The following is a 16,310-nucleotide window of genomic DNA, read 5'->3' on the forward strand; positions in this document are numbered from 1 at the left end:
ACTGATTGAGTTTCTGAATTGTCTTTTAGGGCAACCTAACATAGAGTACAGTTTAGCCATTTAACCTGAAGTAACCAAATTGTAAATGATTGTGGCAAGTCATGGCTTCTCAAGGAGATGATGCAGTTCACACAAATGTCCTCACATCCAAAAGCAGGGAGGAATCCAGGAGTGCCCAAATGTGTGAAGTTGTTGTTTTGGGAGAAATGTGGCTCTGTACAAAAAGGGCTGGACCCTTTTCTGAACATTGGCAGAAAACCAGGCAGTACTTTTATCAAGTTTGGACACTGAAATATGATTTGGCTGCAACTCTTACATTTCATGAACTCTTCTAATTTTTGCTAATAAGTTAACAGCATATTATTGAAATAAGTGGTCACTTGATCAGTCCTGTTCTGCACGTGGTGTATTTTGTTCTCTCTCTCACCCCTGCTACCTTGACATTCTCTGGGTGGAAACATAGAGGTAATTGACTACAGAATTTGGAAAAATATATTCATCATTTCCAAATATAATTGGAATACATAGTAATTTTCTTTCTAGCCCACAATACAGGGTGAAAGATCTAACAAATCACACTCGTGTACTTTAAAAACAAAAAATGATCATTACCCAGAAGATCTGCCTATCTGTGAGGGTGAGGGATGTGTGCAAAGCTGAATTTCCCCAGCATTTTTTCTCCTGCAGCCACACTAATAAATTCAGCTGAAAAACATACGCATCAGTAGGTGGTTGTAAGGAATCTAAATGGATGTGTCACAAGTTAAGTTAGTCTTACTGTGAACAGGAAGTTACTACCTGTAGGCCCAGTGTCAGTACAAGGAATGGTGGGGCAAACATTGGAGTCTCAAGAGAGTCTATTGTCACAGACACTGATAACAGTTTTAAACAAAAATACCTGTTGCTGGGTGATGAACTGAGTGTTTGTAGCAGCTACCTTCTCTTTTCTTCAAATGCTGCTGCCAGAAGCCTTCTGAATCTTTGGATAGCATTCAAAGGGCGCTACTTGGGAGTGGGCCCAAGAGGCTTTAAAAATAGAAAGGGTTAACAGGAAAGGAGGATGTATTAGTATTGTGGTCTTGCCATTGATGGGGTGCTGGTGAATGTCTTGCCCAAAATCCCTTCAAACCCGGCACCAGGTCTGTAAACATCTGGTTTACAGCAGAACACATGAAAATTGATATTAAAATATAAATTTGTATTCTTACAGAATAGCAACAGTTGTTTTTTCATCAAAGCATGAATGACTTAATAATGTCTTTTTTTTAAGAAATGAAAGTTTGCTATTTGCAAATAAAGCTGGAATGTTGTAATTCAGTTAGTAAACTATATAAAATGGCTTCCTGGTACTTTTAAATACTTGGTGTAGTTTTTAGTTTTCCCCTTTCAGTAATAATAAAATCTTGTAGCCAGTGTGTTGCTGCCTTTGAAAATGAATACATCTCCCACACCATCCATATTTTTCTCCTTGTTTTATCTTCCCTTGTAGAAATGACAGCATGTTCATCATCATCATCATCATCATCATCATAATAATAATAATAATAATTTTTATTTATATTTCCCGCTTTTCCCAAGGATCGAAGCTGAATTACATCTTTAAAATTATACAATACAGTTCAGAAAAAACTATCTAAAAATACTAACATTGAATTACACATTCCTATTCATAGTAGCAAAGCCTCATGTGCTCGCTCTTTAAATGGTTTTCTCTCTCTACTGCATTTCAGTACAGGTTCAGATGTACAATGTCTGCGGAGAAAAGGTGAAACAGAAAGACTTCATCATAGATTTTAACTTTGTCTATGAGAGAGGACAATTCTGCTATTTAGTTAGCCAGCAGCCTTTATGTTTAGTGTTTTGACTTAACACATGTGCTAATTACTCTCACCTTGGCCGATTTTCCATGTTGTCTAATTGTTCTGTAGAGCTAGAGTCATGTATATTTGTTGTTATTTTTATTGTTATGACCTGAGCTTGGTGTTGTTTAACATCTTTATGAGTGACTTAGATGGTACAATAAAAAGCATGCTTAATAAATTTGCACATAACACTAATCTGGGGAAATGGGGTAGCTAATACATCTGGAAAGGATATAACCAAATGTACTCAGCATTCTTTTTTTTTTCTTTTGATGAATGAATACATTTTGATTTTTTAAAAAATAGATTTGCCGTGGTGGCTGCTCCTGATTCGCCAAAAAATAGTGGTTGGAAAACTTCCAGGAGATCATGAAATATGTAAGGTGACAAAGATTGCAGCAGTACCACTCTCTGATGCAGAACCTCAGGATCTGGATCTGGAAGTAAGGTTAAGACCTGCTCAAAAATGTGTGTGTGTTTGTGTGCTTTCAAGTTACTGGCATTCAAGTTGCTGGCTTTTGGCGACCCCATGAATTTCATAGGTTTTTCTTAGGCAAGAAAAAAGAGGTGGTTTTACTATAAGTTTTCCTATTCTCTGTACCCAGCTCCTTACTCTGAAATATAGCCTACAGTACATGGCATTCATTGGTGATATCTCATAGAATCATATAATCGTAGAGTTGGAAGAGACCACAAGGGCCATCCAGTCCAACCCCCTGCCATGCAGGAATTCCCAATCAAAGCATACTTGACAGGTGGCCATCCAGCCTCTGCTTAAAGACCTCCAAAGAAAGAGACTCCACTACACTCCAAGGGAGTGTGTTCTACTGTACATCCAAGTACTAACCAGGGCTGACCCTCTTTAGCTCCAGAATGCACTATTGAGCATGTGTGAGAGCTGGTATTTATAGGGCATTAATTGTTCAGAATTTATTTGCCTTAGCCTATCACTGCAGATGCCATTCTTACTGCTTTCTGATCTGTGTGCCTTTAGTGTATTTAGGCCCTTGCTCAGAAATTGAGGAGTTGATAAAAGAAGGGCTTTTATGCACAGGAGCCTCTTGCTCCAGTATTAAACATTCAGCTTGCACTACTCCTTATATGGGTCTATTGTGCTAGAAACTAACAGCAAAATAGAGGGATATGTTTTGGGTTTTATAAATAAAGGTTGGAGATGATTGTCAATCATTGTAATTTGTCTCTTGCTGGAGTATGTGATTCTGAGTTTGATCCACTAAGAAATTTCTCATGCTTATACTTCTTCAGTAACAACTTTAACAGTTTTGTGGTCAAAGGTGGTCCTTAGAAGGTGATTTTGAGTAACCCTCCATTTCCACCCCTCTATTACACTATTATTGCATTGTTTATTGAATGTTCAAAAGACAAACATAATCTCACATTGTTGTTCTCTGACCATTTTCATTTTGTACAATATATGTGATGGGTTTCTATCGTGCCTCCTACCCTTGAGTAGAAGAGAGGGACCATAGGTCTTTACTAGCTGCTATTACAGTGTGCCTGCATCATACGTGGATACACCATATGATAGGGAGCCCGCGGAAGTACACAGGGCGCAAGGGTTGGCGCATCCCATTAAAAATAATGGGGTGTGCGCCACCCTGCCATGCACGAGCCCCATTGTTTTCAATGGGGCTTGAGATACGCATTTTTTAATGTGGGGAATCCCCCGCGTAAAAAAAGGGCACACTGTACTACCCTCATATCCTTTTCAGAAACACCTACAAAAGTCAGTAGCAGACACTTGTTGTTGAGGGCTTGTTTATCAGTCTCTGGCTTCCCTCTCCGTCAGATAGGGAGTAAGAGCTTTAAACACTTGCACACTGAGCACATGCATGCAAGAAGGTAGAAGAAGGAATCTTATAGGGAAACTTCATTCTAAGCAATTAACTGTCACATTGACATAAGTTATTACACACATGAAAAGCTTTCTCTTGTCAGATACAACATGGAAAGTTACAAAATTACCAGTTAGTCAGGGAAGGATAAAAAAGTTGGGAATCTGGAGACTTAGTCCAGCTTCCAGCTATGCTTCCCAAAGGATGGTGAGATAGCTGGCTCCGTTGTCTACTCCTCCATTAGTCCAAATAAAAATCCTCTTGCTCATGGTGCTGTGTTTTTATAACCTCTCACCTTTGAAGGATCTGGAAACATTCATAGTTTCTCATAAAGAGATAGTCCCTCTTTATAAGTCCTTATGATTGGGTGAGTCTTGTTTCTTTTGATACTCTGTTAATTCTGTGCAAGGTTATTCTTAAATTCTATGTGCTAACCCTTTGATTACCTGGAATTGAGCCCACACCACTACAAATACATTGCCCCAGATAACATCCCACAGACCAGAGGAAAGGGTATGGAGGGGAGGAATCTAATAGCATCTTTTACCGTCTAAGCATAAGGGGAAGCCTTGTTCTATTGGCTCTGTAATAGTATTTGATCACTCTTTTGTGGGATTTGTTCCACCTTTAATTAGATGCTTGTTCTCAAATGTTTCTTTCTGGTTTGTGCTATTGGTTATTACCATTGTAGGCTATGTTTACTGAATTGTGGTTTATTATTTTATTGTTAATGACTTTTAATCACAATCATGAAGTATATATGAAAGCCTAAAAATTTGAGAAAGTTCTTTATTTTCACACAGATGCAGATATTACTAACATTTATTTAAGCTCTTCGAAAAGATTAAATATATTTAACATTTACTTGAGAAGATTTTTTTATATAATGTCATTTATCTTTTATGTAATTAGTGTTTTCTGCATTTGTTTTCAGCTCTGCAAAAAGCATCATTTTGGAATATACAAACCAGAGAAGATCACACAGTCTCCAGATGACTCTAAATTTCTGCTCAAGACCTTCACTCAAATTAAATCAAATGTTTCTGCTTCTAATAAAAGGAAGGTGGGGATTACTTGTGGTATTTCAAAGGGTTTAGAATCTTTCATATGTGCTTTATGTTAGCCATGGTTTCCCTTTGCCAGACTCTCAACTGAGGCTAATCTTAAGCAAGTTCCAAACTATAATTTAGAACGCTAACTTGTTTCTATTAACTACAATTTAGAGTAACCATAGTTTAGGAATCAGATGACATGATAAATTAATCTTGAATTAAAATAGGAGCTTGCAGTTTTGCGACCTTTCCTGGAAATGGCAGGGCTCAATGGTTAATGGGCCGATTTACTTTGCATTGAAGCTGGGGTATGTCTTTCTTGACATGTAAAATATAACTACATTAGTTATATGCTCAGATTTCTGACTTAATTTAATATTTGGTTCAATAAGGATGTCTTGTTCTACTGTAATACCTGTCAATCAGATTAAGAGCAGCAAGATGTTATTTTAGGAATCTACTTTCATGGCTCATTCAGTTGTTTGACAGTATAGTTCTAATACTGAGGAAAGATGGGAAGATTACTTTTTTGAGGTGGACATGTAGCAGGAAAGTGGTGGTGAATTTTGGGATGGAGGCTGTTATGACACTCTAGGTAATTTCTGACAGCTCTGTCCCTTCTAAATGTGCTCCTTTGATGGGGCATTTGTATGCACAATTTGAGTTAGGGTTAGGATAAAGCGCCACTTTAGGGCCGGTCTGGCGGCGCTGCATTTAGACATACAAGCGAAGGTGCACATTTTTGGGGAAGAAATGGGAAAATCCAGCTCCTTTTTAGTCTAGCTTTTCCTCTCCTTAGGGCAGCTTGTGAGCAGTTTCTGGCCTACTTTAAGGCTTGCGTCATCTAAACACCCTGCCTGGAAGCTGGATGGAAACCTGCATATTTTGACTGACTGTTTTGCCCCAAAGTGACATTTCCCCACTTGGTCAACATTAATAATAGCAATTTTGGTATTCTGGTATTTGCAGGTTAAAGAAAGTAAAGAGAAGGAAAGACTGGAGAGGCGACTGCTAGAAGAACTCTTCAAAATGTTTATGGATTCAGAGTCCTTTTATTACAGTTTGACTTATGACCTAACGAATTCTGTGCAAAGGCAAAGTGCGTGTGAGAAGGCTACCTTGCCACTTTGGAAGAAGGTAGGAGTATGTATGTTACTTGTACTTTGAATGAATATTTAGATACATATGTGTATTTATTTGGCCTTTACACTTGTAAAACAATGCTAAATGTGCTTTAGAATGTATTCTGATAAAGGCAAGTTTAATAAGGAACAGTTTTGTTCAGTAGTTTTAAGGAAGAAAAGGGTTATGTTGCATTTTATTTTTCAGGTTGATGACAGATTCTTTTGGAACAAACACATGGTCGAAGACCTGATAAATATTGGGGTGAGTAATTTTTATATAGATATTAATTTTCTTTAGAATCCTGGTGTGTTCTACTTCACTCCTCTTCTACTTCCTTGTTAGTACATTATAATAATCTGTTTTGTTCTTTTCTGCAATCTTGTCGTGTTCCTCCAAGTTGTTTTTGACTTATGGTGATCTCATCACAGGGTTTTCTTGGCAAGATTTGTTCAGAGGAGTTTTGTCACTGCCTTCCTTCGAGGCTGAGAGAGTGTGGCTTACCCAAGTTCACATAAAGGGTATCCATGGCTGAATGGAGTTTTGAAACCTGGTCTTTAGTCATAGTCTAATGCTCAAACCACTACACCACACTGCCTTTCTGCAATCTACCACAGATACAATGGAAATTCTCTGCAAAACATGGCTTACAAATTAGAACCAGCCTTGTGAATGCATGTCCCTTGGTCCTCCCCCACTGATATGATTACCACCCTTTCTTTTCTGGTATGAACATGGGCTTTGTATTTCACATGTCAACAAGTGGCTAATTTCGGGTAGCAGAACATGTGTTCAGATTCTGTGGAAATTATTACAGTCTCTGCAGATGGCTCTAGGGAAAAGGTAGTAGGGATCCTGTTCAGTTGGGTCACTCCACTTAGCTTCCTGAGCTACTGGGTTAACCCAGGTAAATTGATTTAGTTGTTTTACTATCTTTAAATGCAATTTTTAAATGTTACAATGAGAATAGTGAATGAAGCTGATGTAGATATTTTGTGCTCTTCCTTTAACTATTGAAATTGCAAATTGCACTACCTTTTTACTGGTTTTGAAATATTTATTTATTTTTAAAATTTAATTTTGCAGAAATCTGAAGTGGACTTTTGGATTATCCCAGTAATCCAGGGATTTGTTCAGATTGAAGAGCTTGTAGTGAATTATAATGAAGCATCAGATGAGGAGAAAAGCAGTCCAGAGACACCACCTCAGGAGCCCATCTGTGTAGATGATATTCACCCAAGTTTTCTTGTGGCCCTTATCTCACGCCGCAGCCGACACAGAGCTGGTAAATGCATCCATCCTAATGAACTTAAAATAGCAGTAATAACACACCACAAAAATTTAACTTGTTGTTTTCTTGCTGAGAAGCAGAAATGTAAAAAAAAAAAAAATCTTCCACATGGGAGATGGTGTGCCATCTTCATGTTGTGGATTGAACAACTGGGGAGCTATTATAAGAGGTTGTGTTGCTTATTGCTGCGATAGGTTCCATGGGCTATTAAATAATGTAAAAGTATTGATCTGGTTAAGACTGTATGTAGTACTTGAGAAACTTGCACAAAAAGAGCAAGGAAATTCTTCAGAGATACTACTTCTGTTCAGATAATGTTCCTTTGCTCCAACCAACCATACCCAGAGAGCAAGATCCCACTCTCCTAATTGTTTTTTAATGGCATGGAAAAGTGAATCTTTATAATTCGAAGATGAAAAATAGCAAATACTATATTTTTATTGTCTTGTACACAGTAAGGTGTTAAGAACTTCCATTATCTGCAGTCTCAGTGAATTAAATCTCAGATATATTTAAAGGTCATTTCTTGTAAAACCAGTGTAGGAACAACTGAAGAATTTCTACTTAAGACAAAGCACTGCACTTTGTAGACTGGAAAGATAATTTAGCAAGAAAGAATGTGTCTCATTTTCTCTTGAGCGGTTTTGGCTTACTGTCTTTCTCCTGAAGCAGATGCCGCTTCTCTTTTTCTCTTGGCGATTCCAAGTGCTTGTGCCTCTGTCCAGGCCTTCAAGGTCACTTCAAGTCTTCCCATGTGAAATTGTTTAGGCTGTTAGGAGTTAGCTGTGTGCCCTTTACTGAGGAGTTCAGCCTTTTGTGTGGGCATCTGACCAAACAAGGTTATTTGGGACAAAAAAAGATAAAACACACTCACCCTGCCTTTACCCATGCTTCTTGCTTTTCACATGTTGCCTGCATTCATGCTGTGTGAGTTTTAGACATCTGTGCTGGCTTGGTGTGCTGAGCATTGCACTTGGTATATACTCATCTCTCTGGGGTCTGAAGCACTTGCCTTAGTATTGGTATTTATAGCAAGGCAAGCCATGCTTTGTTATTTCTGTGTCCGTGAAAACAATTCTCAAAGAAGATTCTTGTTTGTAAACCACTAGCTGCTTCCCCACAATGTTATGTAAGCGATTCACCTCTTCCAGTTTGGTCTGGAATCTTTTATTCTAGAAGTTGCCTTGGTACTAAGTCCAGTCTTTGCCATTTGGTTATATGGTTCTGGCTCTGATTTTGTTTCTAAGGTTTTAAGGATGGACATTTTACTCTAGTTTTTAAACTAGGATCTCATGTTGGTCTTGGTTACTCCAGGTTCAGACTGAGTGGGCATGTTGGGATGGTGACAGTCTGTTCTTATATATGGTTGTGTGCAGGTCCAGGGAGGATCTACAAAAATATGTGTCCCCATCCTAGTGCTGTGTAGGTATTTTTAGCTGCAGCACTTGAAATCTGATAAAGCTGGTGGAAAAGGTTCTGTCTGAAATATCTGAAATTCAATTCAATTTTCTTGAATTTGAGTAGGATTAACATTCTTTGTTTCAGAAGTTTGTTTCACAATTTTTAATTTTCTTAAATTTCCCAGTACTTCTGTCTGTTTTTGGGACAGTACTATATATGAATTATATTTTAAGCTACAGTGCTTACATTCTTCTGGTCCTTAGTTTCTTGGGCAAGGGATAAAATGTGCACTGCCCAAGCTATTAAATAGCCCTGAGCCCTACCAAACTTTTTGGATCACCATTTTCCTGCCTCCCTACCAAGAAACAGAAAAGAAAAAGAAAACCACCTTTTAAAGTAATGCTGTTCACTGAGCTTCCTTTAGCTATAGCTATAGAATCAGAAATAAGCCATGCTAAAAATAGTCTCCCCCCCGCCCCCACGAATTAGCTTAATTTATTTTTCTCTCAGTGGGAATATTTATTTTATAAATTTTATAATAAATTACATTTGATCCACAATGCCTTTTGAATGTACAAAACTGATACCTTTTATCTAAGTCCTTTAATCCTTCCCTTCTTCCCATCTAGTGCAAGGCAAATCTATTGGTAGCAGTTTCACTCTTAATTTTCAGAGTAGCTATGTTGGGCTATTACTCAGAACTTCATAATTTGAGGTTTAATTTCTTTTAGAAAATCTTTGGGCTGTCATGAAGTAATCTTGTTTAGCATTTGAGAATTTTGCGGATAAATACTATTTGAGGATTACCATTCAAATCCTACATCTTTTCTGAGATTTCTGTGCTCATTTTCTAGGGATGCGTTACAAACGAAGAGGTGTTGATAAAAATGGGAATGTGGCAAATTATGTGGAGACAGAACAACTGATTCATGTCCATAACCATACCCTGTCTTTCGTTCAGACAAGAGGCTCTGTGCCTGTGTTTTGGAGTCAGGTTGGTTATAGATACAATCCCCGGCCACGGCTTGACAAATGTAAGTCTTGATACAATATCAGTAGCTTTTGCTGTTATCGGATGGACTTAAATTTTATTGTTGACTTTGGGCTACATTTCATGCAGCACTAGAGCTGGTCATACAGATCCACTTTACACATGCTTGGAACAGTTACTACCACCTCCTTGATCAGTCCCCGTTGCTTCTAGTCATTGTATTCTCTGTCCATATGGTTCAGCGTTTAATGTGTTACCCAAATGCCACATATGTGTTGCACATAAAAACTGCAAAGCTGAATTATATGGATGGAAGTGTCATGCATTCTAAATGACTTGTTAGTAACCATGGTGTTCCTATCATGACAGGAAGAGTTTTAGCTGAAACACTTGACCCTGGTGTTGTGAAGTTAACAGCCTTCTGTGGAAGGAAATCGCCCTACAAACTAAATCTGTGATGTCATCTTTTAATTTAAATAAGAGACATTAGCATTCGCCTGTACTCCTGTTTCTATACTCTTCCATATTTGTAGTTTGTAATACACATCATTTCAATTCATTTAAGTTATAAACAGAGTCAAGTCTCATGTTGTCTCAACTGACAAGCCACTTGTTTTGTGGGAGATTACCTTTTTTTGGAGACAGACCAGTGGCCCATTTATTATGGTAAAATCAAATTTAACATACAGAAAATTTTGAATATTACTGTGGAGCTGGATTAGTTAAACCCTGTTCCGTGGGATCTTGTAGTTGACGTGAAGTGCTGGGATTGAAATCTATGCTGTCATTCAGAACTGACATTTTATTTCCCATAACACACAGTTTTGTAACCAAAGAATAGAAGAAGCTAATTACATTCTTCCATTTGCTGCATTTTGGTGTGCTTATATTCTTATAGGTATTTCTTAATATAGTGCAAGGATACAAGTGCACAGAGTTTTCTTTTAGATCAGTGTTTCTCAGGCTATCTCATGTCCATAATCCTCCCTCCAATATTTCAGGTGCCAGTATTGTATTTGTGGCATATTATTCCTGTTTCTACCACAATTACCTGTAAACCTGTTGCAAATTGGCAGCTAATAAGTACTACTATTTTAGATTATTAGGTGCATTTTATATTGCAGCTGAGTGTTGCCATTTCCACTTTACTGAAGATGCATTTTTATCAGCTGGGACAGTAGCAGGGAGCATCATTGTTTATAGAATCAGATGTGGAGCTCTATATGTATTGGAGCTGTGCATTGTCATAAGAACTTGTAGTAAGGTTCTTTAGAAGTTCTGGACTGGCATAGTGTGGGAAGTAGAAGTTCCCAAGGAAAGATGTCCTGATATTTAGTTATAATTTCATCAGAATTTCTTACCTCACTTAATAATAATTTGTTCTTTCTACTTAAAATTGCTTTCCAAAGAAATATGCACATGTATGGTACCACAGTAGTATTCCGATACTATACTTTTAAATGTGACCATTACATTCCCCAAGTGTTATTCAGTGTTTTCTGTGCTTTTCAGGTGAAAAGGAAACAGTCCCTTATTTCTCTGCACATTTTGAAGAACAATTAAAAATATATACAAAACAGGTGGGTTTTCCTTAATTCTTACAAGATTAAAGTTTGAAACCATGGTTACTTAAGGTGTAGGTTTTAATTTTTGAAAAAAAAAGTATATTGGAAACCCCTGACATGGCAATTAATGACACTGACAAGGCAATAGATTTGACAAGAATTGCCCAAAAAGTGCTCTTCAGTACATAGCAGTTGCATGCCCCAGAACATTTCATGTATTACTGCTGCTCAAGAGAGGTACAAGTGTCTGGGTGATTGTGTATGCCCATGTATGTATTTAGATGCATGTGCATACATGCTCTTTTTTGCTCAATCCTAAAAGTTTTAGCTATTATGTAGGAAAAAAGAGAACTATGTGATAGGTGTGAAGACTTTAATTGTATCCAGTGGTAGCTTTTAGAAAGTGTTCCTACTTATGCTAGGAAAGGCACCTGGATTTTGCCAACTTCCCCTGCCCCTACTGTAGCTCTCCACAATATATTTCGCATTGTGTAAGAAGATGTCTTCAATCCTTGGAGGCATCTAGAAGGGCTATCTCATGGTAAAAAAGTTAAAAAGGGTATGACATGCTGCTTTATGTGAAGAATGAACTTCTAACCTGAGAACATAGCAAACAAAAAAAATAACTTTGTTAAAATTTGGTATTCTTTTGTTATTTTTACAAACAAAGATACCTTGCCATACCAACCACCATTACAAATGTGCAAATTTTGGCTTAATGCCTTCTGATGGTATGCTCCTTTTACTCATACAAAATACCCCTACCCCACCGAAATGGCCATCTAACAGTTACGATGGTTCTTTATTCTGTTTTAGGAATGTGCTACACTGTATTGGCCAATGTACTCATTTTAGTTCTACTTTGTTTGATTTTATTTTAATGTTACTTATTTTAATGTTACTGCATTTTGCAAATAATTTGTTACTTACCATTTTTGTATTGTTTCATATTTAAAACGTATTAATAAGAATTACAATTAAAAGAGAAAAACAGGTAGAAGAGGGAAGCACACAAAGCACTAAAAGGCAGGGCCAAAAAAGAACGAACATCCAAATTACATCACAGTAATATGTGCAGCCTTAAGAAAAATGTGGGGACCCCCCCCCTCCCCCCAAAAAAAGTCTCAGCATGAGAGAGAACTTGTGGGACAGGATGGGAAACTGCAGTGGATAGAAAAGGAATACCCTGCCTCATGCAAGCAGAAATGTTTTCCCTTACAGAAAAACAATAATTGAATTTCCATACCGGAGTGTGGAATTATATGTCACAATAATATGATGGCACTGCAATGGAGACAACATACTGTTAACACTGATTGCAAAAAGATTTAGCAATTGCTTAGAAAGAGAAAACTGGGAACTAACAATGTTGGGCACTTGGATGAAACAAGAATCCTGAATTTCCCATACTTGAATCTTTTATGCAAACAAGTATATTTTGGTCCAAGACCGTAACTAAATTCATTCAACAAGTGCACAATTGTTTGCTTTCCTTTATTTTTATACATTTATCTTTTTATTCTACTCAATTCAAACAGATTATTATTAATTTGGTGGACCAGGCTGGACGAGAAAAAATTATTGGCGATGCATATCTTAAACAAGTTTTACTATACAACAATCCAAGCCTTACTTATGTTTCATTTGACTTCCATGAACACTGGTAAGACTGTCAAAAACTCTCTTGAGCAATTTAATATTCAAATCCTGAACCATAACATTCTGTTGTTGTTTTACATCTATCATATACAGTATGACAAATGTTCTTCAGTTCTTCTGTTGTTAGCTGCTTGTATTGGCAAAAGATTTCTTGGTTTTTGTAAAATGTCATTTTGAAAAAAAAGTCCTTATAAAATGTTTGAATAAGTGTGTTCTTTGTCTTTAAGACTAAGCTAATAAGAATTTGGAGCATCAGTTCCTAAATTTTGAGTGCCCCTCTCCCATTCTTCATGTGAATAAAAGTAGATATAATTTGATGTTACTTACTTTGCAACAGATGGTAAAAGGTACTTTGTAATAAAATTTCAGGAAGTTTTGTTTTCTTTGTACTTTTTAGCCGTGGGATGAAATTTGAAAATGTTCAGACGCTAACGGATGCTATTTCAGACATCATCACTGATGTGAAGTGGTGCTGGTTGGTATTAGCTTGATTTCCTTTCTCTGAAAACAGAAAATAGCTTGTCCCTTCTACATGTGTTGTAATGCTTATGTGAGTAGAGGGCCCCAGGGGGATGGGGCAAAAATGACATCTACTAAGTGCAGTATAACTTTTTACTATAATGTATGACGTAGTTATGTAACATGGACAATGTTTTATGCAGTAATTACTTTTTTTGTATAAGGATAAGATGAGAGATTATTTAACAATGTTAAGCACTGTCCCTTGACATGGAAAAACATTCCTGCACATTGCTGAATACAGGGAGACATGCTTGTTCTATTAAGAACAAATTTTCTTCTATAAGTAATATAGGAGAGTTGTATTGTAATGTTCCTAATCGTTTTACTTTGCTTGTTGGAAGGGTGGATCAGGCTGGTGTGATCTGTAAACAGGAAGGAATTTTCCGAGTTAACTGTATGGATTGCCTGGATCGGACTAATGTTGTCCAAGCTGCTATTGCCCGTGTAATTATGGAACAACAGGTATTATAGCTATTGCAACTTGAATAATTATAAACCCTTAATGATAACAATGTGAAATTTGCTTGATGATCCTTAACTGTATTAGGCTAGTATGGAAATGTCTATGTAGTTTATTCATGTTAAGTTGCTTTAGAATAATTTTGGTAATGCAAATCATGAGGTTAGTGGAGGACACATCGAAATGATTTCCTTTGTTTTGATTGAATTGGTAATGTTTAGATGCAAGTTTTAAAGTTAAATTCTCAAATTCCTCCTACTCTTATTAGTAGCTTTGATTTAGAAGAATGACTTATGACCAAAACAGATGGCCCTAAAGGGCTGCCTTTTTGTGCGCTGGATTGGGGCGGCGGTAACTGCACGCTGTGGTCCCGATCCAGCATTTTTCTGCCCTGAAAAGAAGTGGCAAAATGCCACTCCTTTTTGGGGTAGGAAAAGGGTGTCCTTACCATCACCACTGTGGCGTTTTGGCACGTGTAAATGAAACACTGTGAAGCCGCTGCATGTGCAGCTAGCCGGGTGGCTTCCTGGCAGCATGGGGGGCATCAGAGCATGTGGCATCTAAACACTACACTCAGATGCCGCCTCCCCCATAACCTGGTTCTTACTGCTGGTCTGTTTTGCCCCTTAGAAAGAGCGTTTTTGAAACCTTGACTGGATAAGGTTTTAGTCCTAGTATAGAGTATGCAGGCAAGATAAGTGGTATTTATAATGTTCTGACAAATCCCCACCTCCTGGAGGACAATACAAACATGGGCTTGTATTCTGTATCAGCTACTTTGCTGTGTGTAAGTTAAGTATACTTCATTAAGGAACCTCTCCTGGTCCAACCCCCTCTCCTACACCTGACAGAAACATCATTGATCCATGCATCTATTATCCACAGAATTGGTCTTCTTCTTTCCACTTAGTTGATGTCCAGTAAAGTAGATTGGGGGTGGGAGAGTTACAGTCATGGTAATAGTGTCACAGTCATGACTAAGTAGCAATCATGAATATGGAACAATTATTGTAATCTGTAACTGTTTTGTATTCATAATCACTACTTAATCACAATTGTGACACTATTGCCACGATCCTAACTCCCCGCCAATCTACTTACAAGGCATTAGCTGCATGTAGAGAAATAATAATAATAATAATAATAATAATAATAATAATAATAATAATAGGATTTATTTATATGCCGCCCAATCACTGGGAATCCGGGTGGCTTACAACAGAGGGGATAATAGATGGTTCCCTGCCCTCAGGCTTACAATCTAAAAAGACATGACACAAAAGGAGAAGGGAATGATAGTGGGGAAGGGGGTCAGGTCCAGCATTCTTCTCTCCCTCTGAGGCCTGGACCAAGGCAGAAGGACTACAGGGAGGGCCCTTCTTCTTCAGGCTAGCCCTGATGGAGCTGGGCCTGCCTGGTCAACTCCCTCGCAGGCCGGAAGATGACAGTTATGGAGGGAGGAGTCTCTTCTTCCAGACTAGCCTTGATGGAGCTGGGCCTGCCTGGTCAACATCCTCATAGGCCAGAAGATGACAGTTATGGAGGGAGGAGTCTCTTCTTCCAGGCTAGCCCTGATGGAGCTGGGCCTGCCTGGTCAACTCCTTCATAGGTCGGAAGATGACAATTATGCATGACAGAATGTCATTCTGCTGGCAATAAGAGAACAAGTACATGACATTTCCATCAGTTTTCCACTGCTTGTACGACTCTGACTTCCATGCTTAGTTGTATGTCATTGCTCTTTAGAATCTTTTCTAGTTCTTTCATCTCTGCCTTCCCCATTCTTTGTTGTCTTCTGATTTCTTGACTGCAGTCCTCTACCTGATCAATGTTTGATCTAAAGTATAGGAATTCTTTTACTATTTCTATTTCCTCATTGCCTAGGTTGAAATTATGAATATCTTCCATGTACATTATTTTTATTTACATTATGTTCAACATAAGTAAGCCTGCCTTTGCATTTTCCTCCTTGACTTTCCTCAGTAGTGGCTCTAGGTCAGTGATGTTTTCTGCTAATAATATAGTTTCATCTGTATATCTTAGTTTGTTGATATTCCTTCCTCCTATTTTTGTACCTCTCACTTCTGTGTCCAAGCCTGCTTTTCTTATACAGTCGGCCCTTCTTATACATGGATTTTTTATACACGGATTCAAGCATACACAGTTTGAAAATGTCCAAAAACAGTATACATTTCAAATATCAAACCATTTTCCATTTTTTATAAGGGATGCCATTTTGCTATGTCATTATATTTAGTGGGACTTGAGCATCTATGGATTTTGTTATATATGGGGGATCCTGGAACCAAACTCCAGCATATAACAAGGGTCCAGTGTAATATTATATAAATAATATAATATTATTTGGCATATTTATCCCCTGCTCTTCAGCCACAAAGGCTCTCAGAGTGGCTTACAATTTTTTTTGATTAGACAGTTTCTTGCCCTCAGGCTTACAATCTTAAAAGACATGACACAAAAGGAGAAGGGAATGTTCCAGAACAAGGATATTATTGCCTTATTACTGCA

At 37.7% G+C, this 16,310-nt stretch overlaps 1 protein-coding gene across 1 annotated transcript in view; it reads left to right on the forward strand.

The window, feature by feature from the left end:
- INPP5F (inositol polyphosphate-5-phosphatase F) overlaps positions 1-16,310 on the forward strand; it is a 69,086-nt gene that overhangs the window by 37,604 nt on the left and 15,172 nt on the right. Inside the window, exons 3-12 of the mRNA XM_089510047.1 lie at positions 2,169-2,305; positions 4,653-4,781; positions 5,740-5,907; positions 6,100-6,156; positions 6,979-7,177; positions 9,439-9,618; positions 11,088-11,155; positions 12,679-12,803; positions 13,197-13,274; positions 13,663-13,783. Of these exons, the coding sequence (XP_089366173.1) occupies positions 2,169-2,305; positions 4,653-4,781; positions 5,740-5,907; positions 6,100-6,156; positions 6,979-7,177; positions 9,439-9,618; positions 11,088-11,155; positions 12,679-12,803; positions 13,197-13,274; positions 13,663-13,783 (1,262 nt within the window). The remainder of the gene's footprint in view (positions 1-2,168; positions 2,306-4,652; positions 4,782-5,739; positions 5,908-6,099; positions 6,157-6,978; positions 7,178-9,438; positions 9,619-11,087; positions 11,156-12,678; positions 12,804-13,196; positions 13,275-13,662; positions 13,784-16,310) is intronic.

Source organism: Sceloporus occidentalis, unplaced genomic scaffold (assembly GCF_023333645.1).
Source record: "Sceloporus occidentalis isolate IW3139 unplaced genomic scaffold, rSceOcc1.0.p SCAF_2, whole genome shotgun sequence".
Taxonomy (NCBI): domain Eukaryota; kingdom Metazoa; phylum Chordata; class Lepidosauria; order Squamata; family Phrynosomatidae; genus Sceloporus; species Sceloporus occidentalis.